The sequence below is a fragment of the Cynoglossus semilaevis genome, chromosome 16, assembly GCF_000523025.1.
Source record: "Cynoglossus semilaevis isolate Cse_v1.0 chromosome 16, Cse_v1.0, whole genome shotgun sequence".
NCBI classification, from domain to species: domain Eukaryota; kingdom Metazoa; phylum Chordata; class Actinopteri; order Pleuronectiformes; family Cynoglossidae; genus Cynoglossus; species Cynoglossus semilaevis.
In genome coordinates, this window is record NC_024322.1 from 6,806,059 (window position 1) to 6,816,905 (window position 10,847).

Consider the following 10,847-nt stretch of genomic DNA (forward strand, 5'->3'; position numbering starts at 1 on the left):
GAACATCGAAAATAACAACTCTATTCCATCCAGTCCGATGCTCAAATGCTCAACTGAACCTTGTGGGACATGTCTTAAACAAAGACACCATGGACTTGTCACCAGATAATCCAAGATGCAGTATTGGACATGAAAACGTTCAATCGAGCTGTCCTTTTTTTTAACCATGCTCGATGTTTCGTTCATGCTTAAGCTTTTATCGTTCCTTAAGAAAAACCATAGATAGTCTCTTTGGCAAAAATGTATTGTTTCTACGTCCACATTCCATATTTTTAGACAGCTAACCCTCCTAGAAGCAGGAGTTTGTGGTAGTAATTTACAGTCAACACACACATACACATTCTAATAGGGCAAAACATTTTCTCCAGTTTCTAAATGTTTGAGGTCGGATCACGATCACATTCCACTTCCATTCTTACATAAACCAGTTACAAAGCCCTGAATTAAATGTTCCCCACTTTTTAACAACACATCCCCTCTGTAGCTGCAGGAAAAATGTGAACACAAACACAATCTGAGACACTGAAGCACAGCTCAAATTCAATCAAGTCCTGGCCAAATGGTGAAAAGAAGGATTAGGTCATGTAGGTGTGGTACCGCTGCTGGAAAGCAGAGAACGTTCACTGAGCACAATCATGAATCATACAAGAAAAGCTGGGCTCCCCGGAGAAATCTGAAGTACCGCTGCCAGATGGACATGGAGGAGTTACGTGACTAAAGTCGTTTTCACTCCATCCACTGAAGAGACAGATTGTCTGGGAATATAAGACAATACGATGAGCTCTCTTCTCTCTACGCTCTCCATTTGTTTCATATTTACAGGGATGTTTGTAGAAGGCCTGGATTTTTTTTTAAACTTCAAAACCAAAATCCTGCACAGCCTAATAAAGACAACGGCTGCATCAACTGATTGTAATTGCATCAAAGGTGCACACATCCATTAAAATTTCATTAGGAGGAGAGAGAATGGATTTCTGCAGTGACTTAACCGAGGGGCTTGGTGGGGAAAAAACCTGCTCAGATGATACACGCTGCCTCTGGCTTTGTCAACACAGCCAGCACCTACACCGCTGCCAACATGGACTTGTTTATTAACATTGTCACTTGACACTGGCACATGCTTGTGGCTGTGTGGGTAAAGAACTGTGACGAACTGGGGAAAAACATGATAACAGGCTGTGTGTGTGTGTGTGTGTGTGTGTGTGTGTGTGTGTGTTTGAGACAACTGCAGCAGGAGTTATTTTGTGAATGTAAAATAAAAAAAACTTTCCATGAAAAAAATAAAAATGAAATTTATCCAAATTTTTACAGGAAATTACATCAGCAAATAAAAAGCAAACGATGCCGTCGAAAAATGATAAATGTCTGCAAAAATCAGATATAATTACAGATTCAAAGTGACAGGAGGCAGCGTTGCATAGTTACAAACCAAAACATAATCCATAAAGAGTCCTGCATCATGATGGTCAACAATGGAAGGTTAAAAATATGAGGATTTGAAACAAGAACAAAAACAGAAATGTAGTGAGCCTTATCCTTTATTTCTCATCTTTAATGTCTGTCTAATTCTTCATTGTAAATTGTCACTTAGCGAGATTATTTTATTGATAATTTAGACAAATACATTATAAAATAAAATAAATATTTTAAGCTGTTTATTGCTGTTTATAGTGATGTGATTTGCTTGATTAAAAAAAATAAAAACAGGGCTAGTCTTAAAAGCAGGACGTTACGGCTACATTTATACTCTTGTCTTCAATTAAAACACAAAAATAGTTCCGGCTTCAAACTGAAGTCTAAAGATATAGGGCAGAAAATAAAACTGAATGAGTGGGGAAGACAGCTTAAAGTGAAAATGTTTTGTCGCTTTTCCTTTTATAAATTAAAAAAAGAGAAGGTGCTAGAAATGCTTCTAAAAAACAGATTTTTTTTCTTGCAGGACTCTGTCACAATTCAAAATCAACATCAGAAAACATCCAAACATAAAACCTTGTGATGTCAATCAAAGAAAACCTCTGTCCCCTGGAGCTGAGACTGAGTGAGAAGAGAACTGCTGTGTCGTGGTAAAATACCAAAAGCACTGAGTGGACTGATTTTTGCTTCCACTTTGTCCTCAGACCCACTCTTTCTGTCTTCTGTTGCATTTCCTGGGCATTTGTAAAACATCCAATGAAAAAAAAGAGAAAAATTCTACTTGTCCTTTAGGCTAAAAGCTCCTGTCAGACATTATAGTCTGGTGCTTTGCCCAACGGTTGTCTCAGTCTTATCTGCAGCGTCATGAAGGCCCCCACGGCCACGTGGAAGAGAATCTGCCAAACGTTCCTCAGTTCATACAGATACATGTTAGACAGACAGATGAGTGCAAAGGCCAAGAAGGACTTACTGTTCCTCCAGACAGAGAAGTAGGCAAAGAGGTAACACTGGAAGGAGAGTAGGAAGCAGAGAATATGGTGAGGAGCAACGTCTGTGAAGTCACTGAATTCATCAATGTTTCCTCTGATTGCTTTAGTACTTGTTAAGTGTTGGAGATCAGAGTGTCTCCAGTTATACTAAGAAAAAAAGAAAAAAGGCCAAGGCGACATTCAACAACTGAAGATGCTTCAAAAACACAAATAAAGTAAGTACAAAAAGGACGGGAGAAAGCAAAGGAGAACAGAAAGAGAGACTAGCTCAAAGATGGAAAAAGCAAATAATTCACTGCTGCAAACAAGGGAGACTTCAACATGGTATGAATATATATGGGACATTACCGTATAATACAACATTAACAGGGTTTTGGATATTTGTGTCTTTGGAGTGTCTGTCTATTGTATATCTTAGTTTCAGTTCGAACAACTAAACAGATATAATTTTACAATCTACCACAACCTGGAACTGTATCCTGGGATGAGGCAGTCTGATTTACTCATTACAATTTAAAGGTAAAGGTGATGAAACCTGCCGTTCTGGACTGAAATATGTTACTAACAATTAACATCGGCACGTCAAGAAACCAGATTAATGTGCTTAAAATTAGCTTAAAATTTGATTAATATCTACAAAAATGAGTGCAGTTTTGAAAAGTATAAAGAAAGAATAAATACATCAGTAATGTTCATCACATGTATCATGTTAAAATAGTTAGTAGGATTAAGTCGTTTAATTAATAAAAAATGACTGAGTTGTAAAACGGATGGAAAAGTAGTCAAAACCGCGGGATTGTGATGATTAAAAGCTTCGTTGTCAGGTTATTTTCACAAAGAACCTCAATAAAACATTCAGCTGTAATACAAAATTAAAAAAAATAAAATATTTTGTTTCTTCAAATAATTTCAGACAAGTACCACATCAGCTTTCCACAGATGTAGTACTCTGGTTAGTAATACTACTGCAGTAAAAATAAATATTATCAAGTGCAAAGAATAAATATTTATAGAAAGTATTTTCCTATTTGAACAAAAACAACAGACGACTGGATAATACCCAAGGTACTATAAGTTCGAGAAAACATTTTCCTGTAAAGTAAACTTTGAATGCTGACACCCAGATATAAATAATAGTGTACACTATAAAAGCGACCTTTTCCATATAACTACCTGATGTGAACCGTGACGATGCACTGCCATCGTTAAACTTTGTAACTAAGTTTGACCATCAATCAATGGCATTAAATAGGAGGAGCTACGAAAGATGAAGCTGAAAATGTTACAGCGAGAACGTGCTAAGAGTGAAAGGCATTGAGCAAATTTTAGTTTAGCTGACAAACTGCTGTGCTGTAAAGCGCCGGGCCATTAGTCAGCTAGTCAGCTGATGATGAGCGGCTCTTACTTCAGGCTATCACTTACCTGATACAGACAGGCTGCCGTGCCCAGGAAGAAGGCAATCACATAATTAAAATCTTCATCGTCATTCTGTGCAGTCAGGGAAACATGGAGAAAAACTGGATTTTAGATCTAATCATCCTCGTCTAGACACAGTTTACAAACACCAATAGGTCTCAACAAAATATTCAAAAGCTGACATTCCTTTTTTTTTTATTGTTCCCACTCTCTTATTGTTTATTGGGTTTTGCCAAGACATTTTTCAATAGATGCACTGCTTACAGCTCACTGAATGAATAATTATGCTCGAAAAACTATTTCTGATTAGGCAAAGAAAACCACACAAACAGCAGGTCTAATCATCTGATTATCAGAGATGCAGTTTAGAGAAAAACAAACAGTTATTTTACACAATTTCAGAATAATTTTCTTTAAATGTTATGGAGGATTCTGAAATATTTTATGGCTTCATCTATCGTTTACTCTGTTACCAATCTGGCTATTACTTTTGAACTTCTCAGTCTTTACCTGTAGTATGCTCTCTATGGCGTGGACACCTCGCAGCAGGTTCAGGCCTCCACAGAGAACACATAGAACACAGGACACGATGCCTGGCAGAGTCACCGGCTCCAGCATCTGTGTGGGGGCTGAAAAACAAAAAATGGGGGATTAGTTACTAACAATATAGAGACCACAGCTGCTCCATGATGGGCAAAAAATGATGGTCAGTATTGGAATCACAATAATTTAAAACAATAATGGTCTTATTGCACATAACTTACAGAAAACATAATATTTTATCACATTTTTATTTTCTACTTCAGGTTCAGGTGAACTTTCTGTTAGAATGTTATATGAAAGTATAATATTCAAATATTGCAGCAACATGGGAAAAAAAAAAAACTACGATGTTGTAAGAGCCTTCAACAGTATACATCAATCATTGATGGCTTTGAGGTAGGGAGTGTTGTGTGATTTTACTTTATTGTTTTTTTTTGCTTTGTATTAGTTGGTCATAAGATACTCTAGAACTGCTCCAAGGGAGTCAGTATTTTTTTATTACCTGAATGAGCTCGAATTAAATTTGCAATCCTACATAGACATACATGCATTTGTAATGTATATATACGTGTGTGTGTGTATATATATATATATATATATTTATTTAGACAACTGTTCGTTTATTTGATTAAACATGTTTTTTTTAAAGAAAATGCACAGAATACATCTGCTCAGTACAAAGACAATGCCCAGAATAGAAATGCTGACCATAGCTATGCTAACGTACAGAACATTCTGACCCATAACTAATATCAGATTAGCAAACTTCATCGCCAAGGACAAAAATGATTTATGTTGAAAAGGAGGAATGGGCAAGGGCGACCCACAGAGAGCAAACAGAGACATCAGAGAGCTGCTGTGAAGAGGATGTCAGGTGAAAACACTACAGTTATATGTGACCCAGAACGGCACCACTCAGACTGGGTGGGCTGGTGTGTGATGGTGTGAACTCAAGGATTGTTAACTGGAGCTAGTGAAGGGTGAGAGGATCTGAACCACAGAGAGAATTTGGTAAACTTTTCAGAAGTGCATTTTTAACCGAGACCTGTGCTCTGAAAATGCACATGAACATGAAGATATATTAGTTTTACCGCAATCTGACAAAATGTACCCGCTTTTCCTAACATAAGGTTTGAGGATAATATGCGGTTTTATGCTGCCTTGCTTCTGAAAGGTTTTTGTGCCTTTTAAATGGAATAATGGCCTTTCACTTTCCCAAAATTCAGCAAATGCTTCAAATGCTGAAAGTGAAAAGTGAAAACAATAAAATATTTAGTGTTTTTTGACCATATACAAATCATAAAATAGTGTGATCATATGAATTTAGGGCAAATTTTATTCTTCCTCAGGTGGAGTATTTTAGTCACATATGCATTGAGGCTGTGTGGCTCAGCAGTAGCAGTAGCTCATATTTTACCTATGCCCTTGTACTTTGTGGATGTGTGCACAGAGAGCCCATTGATAGCCCGCAGGTCCTCAGGGGAGAGCTGATATGGCGGTCGTAGCTTGATCTCTGTCTGCATGTCAGCCAAGTTGATCTTGGTAGACAAGGAACGAGGGCTGTTGTAGCGCTGTTTGGTTTTCTGGATGAAGGTGTCTGATAGATGACAGTCCAGGCAACATGGAAGGAAACACAGGGAGGAAGTGAGAACAAGACCTTTGTTGCAGAGTGATTTAATAGAAAAGTTAAGAAAAATGCCTCAAAATGTATAATAATAAAATAATAATAATTATTTATTTTTATTTCATAGGTGCCTTTCTGTCACCCAAGAACATCTTCGCAAAGATGCATTCAGCAGCTCTCTTTAAAACCAATCTACAGCAGAAAAGTTCTGCAGAAAGTGATCTTACCAAACTCAATGAAGGAGTACGGCCGCACGATACTGCTGATACGTTTCTGGTCATAGGTGACAATAAACTCTTTTTGGAGCTCATCCAGGAAGCAGAAGGCCAGCACGTTGGGGTAGTTTGCTGTGCAAATCATTAGGTATCCAACACCCAGTGAGCTGGTGAAACTGAAACACAGATTAAAAATATGTTCTCAAATAACCCCGTCTTAAATTGGAATAGGCAGAACAGACTGGACACAGACTCAGAGTTAAACCTTTTACCGGCTGCTGATACAGATTTGTGCTGAATGTCTCCCAGTCATTTAATTATTATAATCCGAGACACAGAACCACAGTGATATGGACATGCACCTGCGCAGGCACGATCTGTGAGCACTGAAGTGCTAATTGTTACAAGAAGTACAAATTAAATTTCCTCTGGAAGAGTGACTTCTAATTAATCTGTAATTGAGCAAAGGCTGGTTATCACATTCACCACGATGCAGAAGATCCATTTTTACCAATAGACTGAACAATAGCAAAATGGCAACATAAACTTTATGCAGTGAAAATGTAAATTGCTGACTCAGCATGTCAGTGCAAAGATGCGTTCACTCAGAAATGAAATAATGAAATTCCTCTTACTCCTACACCCACGGGAGTCCAAAAGGAATTAGTTTAAGAAAACACAGAACGTACTGCAGTCCAGCCTTGTTTTATCCTTAAGGCAGAAAAACAAAATCAAGTGAGACCTGATGACAGAGCCCCAACAAATCATAGCATAAATATAATAAACAGCCTTGGCAGCTTTCTGATTTTAAATTTGATTCTAACTTTTATTGGCCACAGATGAAAAATCAACACCAGAAAGTGTTTGAGAGTCGTTCCAAAGTCAATACTCGACCTAAAGTAGTGCACCACAATCACCTACATCCTTCTGAAGGACAAATTGGTTTTACATTAGATTCAGTCTCTCTGCAATACAGAGTGATCAATACAAAGACCACTAAGAAAATATATCATAAATTCAGAGTGAAGAGAAAAAATAATTATTTAATTTTACTTCACAAAGTTTAACATTTTTACAACAAAGTCTTGTTTGAGGCTTGTAACAGAAAAAGTGTTTTGTTCAAACAAATATGATTTTTTTTGTTTATAAACTTTTAACTAACCTCAGACTATTAAAGCAGAACAATAGCAGAACAAATTAACCTGCAACACAGTGGCTTACACTGGATATTGACCTGGACTTGTTGAGCTCCAGGCTCTCAGTGATTAAAGAGGCTTTAGTTTTGAAGAGCAACACTGGGTCCCTGCTGGCTCATTTGCTGTTTTTCTTGCAATAATGACCTTTGTTTTATTCAGACAAATTAGCTCTTATCAAGCAGTAGACTAAAGCAATTGACTAAGGAGCAGAGTTACTGAAAGAGCAGTTTGTTTCACGCAGCATTACAGATTGTAAGTTTATTAATATTTGAAGTTATAAATAATAGTTATTAAATAAAGTCAATTAGGACTTACTTGATGTTGTACGGCCCAGTCCTTAGGGTGCAGCGATCGGGGAACTGGTTGAGTTTCTTGGATAGACCTTTGAGATGTTTTTTTGTTTCCTGAAGTTCCTTATCCTGCTCATAGTCAGTGGAAGCAGAGAGAGGAAGGCCATCCTCAACCCGAACCACAGAGGCAAACAATACCATTGACATCTTACAGCTTGGGGAACTTTAACAAAGGTCTGCAAACAGATGTAAAACAAGAGACGGTTAACAGACCTGAATTTCTATACAATTTGCAAAGTGTTGCTCTTTTGTGCATGTTGCATGAATCCCAGCCACTTACATTTTAAGTGAAGCTAAAATGCTTCTGGTACTTTTGGTGAGATAACTCACACAGTAAACTATTTTTCTTGACAATGTAACATGTCCTTATGACTAGGGGTGGGGGATTCCAATACAAGGGCCATGAATGTATCTGAATATTTCATGCAATAAGAACAACAACTGGGATGTATGTTTAGCACCGAGGACAGCTCCCGATAATTAAAAGGACATCGGAGGAAAAGCTTAAAGGCATTTCGTTCCCGAGTACTTCCAGTTCATTCAGTGCCGATAATGTTCAACAAAAAGGGGTTCGTGATAAAGCTTGAAGTTAAATAATTCAGTTTACAATAATACTCAAAGGAAAGACGGGTAAAGATTTTTTTTTCAACACAGGTTGCGTATTAATTAGGGTGAAAAAACAACAACAAAAAAATTATTTATAAGGAAGTATACCAACGTGCATCGCACATCAGTTACGGGTTTCTCGTTTACCTAACACAGTCTTAATACAGTGTAACCAGTTAACAAATAGCCTCCTTAGAATTCGTTTCAGCACGTCAACTACCTAGCTGCTAACATATAAAGCCAGTCACCAAACATTCGAATATGCTAATAAACAAGCTAAGCAACTAGTCGTGTTGCATTTTTGTTCCTCGAGGACAAAACCTTGAAAAAACCACACTGGTCTAGATTTTTTCAATAGTCCGGAAATAAATACCTGGTTATTATGTGTAGCATGGTGCGGACCCAGCAGGGATAAGCTGAAAGAGTTTACGATGAGCAGAAGCAGCTAGCAAGTCACAGAAAACAGCGGATCTTACGTTACGTTTACGTGGCGGTTCCGGTGTGCATTGTGGGTAAAGAAGGCTGCGTTTTGAATGGCCGGATGGTGCTGGTAGTATTTGTTATTACTATATAATTTTTTCTTTTAAAATAAATAAGTAAATTTATAGTCGACAAGGTTTGTAATTTTTTAATCTTTTAAACAAACAAATAAATCAATATAACAATCCATGTGTTTCTAACAAATAGAATATATTTAACATTTAGAAATACATTCTAATGTTTAAATATATTTATTAATCCGTTATTTTTTCTGTCCAACAGTTCCAAAAAGAATCTCAATTTCCATTTAAATATGTTACATTTTGAGATCAATCAGAATTTTTTTTTCAATCATAACCTTTAGTTATTGAATAAAAAAAGCTTGAATTACAAGATGAAAAAGCAATTTAGAGTTTAATTATTTTTCTTTTGTTTCGAAGTGAGCCACTTTATTTCTAGCATTCAGAGGTACATTTTTAATATTACCAAAATATTTATGGCCCTTTCTTTTTCTTTCTATATTTCGTTATTTCCAACATTTTCTATGCCCACTGATTTTAAAAGCTGGCATAAAGTTCCCTCTAAACCCTATTGAGCCTTATCATTCTTTTTTTAATTGAATATAAGGCATTCACTGGCATAAGAAATTCCTTTTGTTTTTTCCATTATCTATTACATGAAAAAAAACTTACCCAAGGTAGAGGATAATAGAAACAATATAGAGACGATCACTCTCCTCATCTTTTATACAAGCCTATACATAATCCCTGGTGAGATTTTATACTGTAGCTATCTATATTTCAAGGTAGACAATTATGTCTTCTCCCTCTCTCTGTATGAGACAGGCAGAAACACCAATGAGAGCGAATGATGGATTACTGCTGCTGCTGACAGGTTGATGAATAGCCACAGGTCTCTGAAAGTGTTTAGAGCAGAGCCTGACAGGTGTGAGGATGACAGTGTCGTCATTCACACTCACACAGTCTAAACAGATGTGCATACACATATGCATTTGAATGCATCGGCGCCAATTTCTTTCTTTCCCAGGATGTCATCATTAGAGATGTCATCTTTGAGCGCAGCAGATATCGACATCTGCAGCATGCTTAGATTTTTTGAGTACAAGAACTAATATGGCACCGCAAAGGTTACACCACCTACAGCAGAGTGATAAGGTTTTAAACATTATTTTCAATGAACAAACAGACAGTGAATCTCTTAGATAATAATAAGTGTCACTGACAGGCGAACTGAGTTTATTAAAATTGAAACTGTCAGACTGCACATCATTTAAAAACAGTATTTTCAGATCAAATAAATAGTATGCTGTTCTTTAAAGTCTCAACTAAAAGCTCATGGATTTCACAAAGTCGCCAGAAAGATCTTTTCAGGCTACCTTATGAAGGTAATATTAAGAAAAAAAGACTGTTGCAGCACATTAATGCTACAAGTTAGCGGTAGTGGAAACTGTACTTATCACATGAACCAATCCAAGTGCCTTGATTAACCCCTGAACCAGGCTTTGGTTAGGCCTGAACTAAATAGACTTGTGTGACCGCCATATATTTACTTGAATAAAAAATAAATAAATCAGAGACTAAAACTCAATACAAGACTGCTATTTCACTGTTAGGCTACAAAGACGTGCCTTCACACACAGGACTCCTGGGACCCAGATGCTAAAGGCCTGTTTCTCTTGGTATTTGTTTTTCCTGTCATCAATTAAACACTCAGACTTTGGCACTCTGATACAGCAACAATTAGTGCCATAATGGTCACTCTTTTCGGTTCTGAGCCACCTCCCAGCCATTTTTCATCATAAAGCCATCTCTTGTCAGATGTGCTGAGTGCTGCTCATGGTCTCCGTTTCTCTTCTGAGATACTGAACTGAGAAAATGTCAAGATAAACAGGCAGGGGGAGAAAAATTATTGAAAAACATGGACAATCCATCAGCTCAGATACCAGACAAGGTCAACCTCCATTTATTCCATGAAGCCGAAAGTGTAGCCTGTTG

General features: G+C 37.1%; 1 protein-coding gene across 1 annotated transcript; it reads right to left on the reverse strand.

Annotated features, from left to right (window-relative positions):
- Window positions 1–1,272: 1,272 nt before the first annotated feature.
- sec22a (SEC22 homolog A, vesicle trafficking protein) lies at window positions 1,273–8,877 on the reverse strand. The gene is made up of 7 exons (XM_008328330.3): window positions 8,726–8,877; window positions 7,712–7,922; window positions 6,213–6,376; window positions 5,779–5,958; window positions 4,329–4,447; window positions 3,825–3,890; window positions 1,273–2,420 (listed from the first exon to the last, which is right to left on the reverse strand). The coding sequence occupies exons 2-7, from the start codon at window positions 7,891–7,893 to the stop codon at window positions 2,220–2,222; spliced, it is 912 nt and encodes a 303-aa protein (XP_008326552.1). The 5' UTR covers window positions 7,894–7,922; window positions 8,726–8,877; the 3' UTR covers window positions 1,273–2,219.
- Window positions 8,878–10,847: the final 1,970 nt, after the last annotated feature.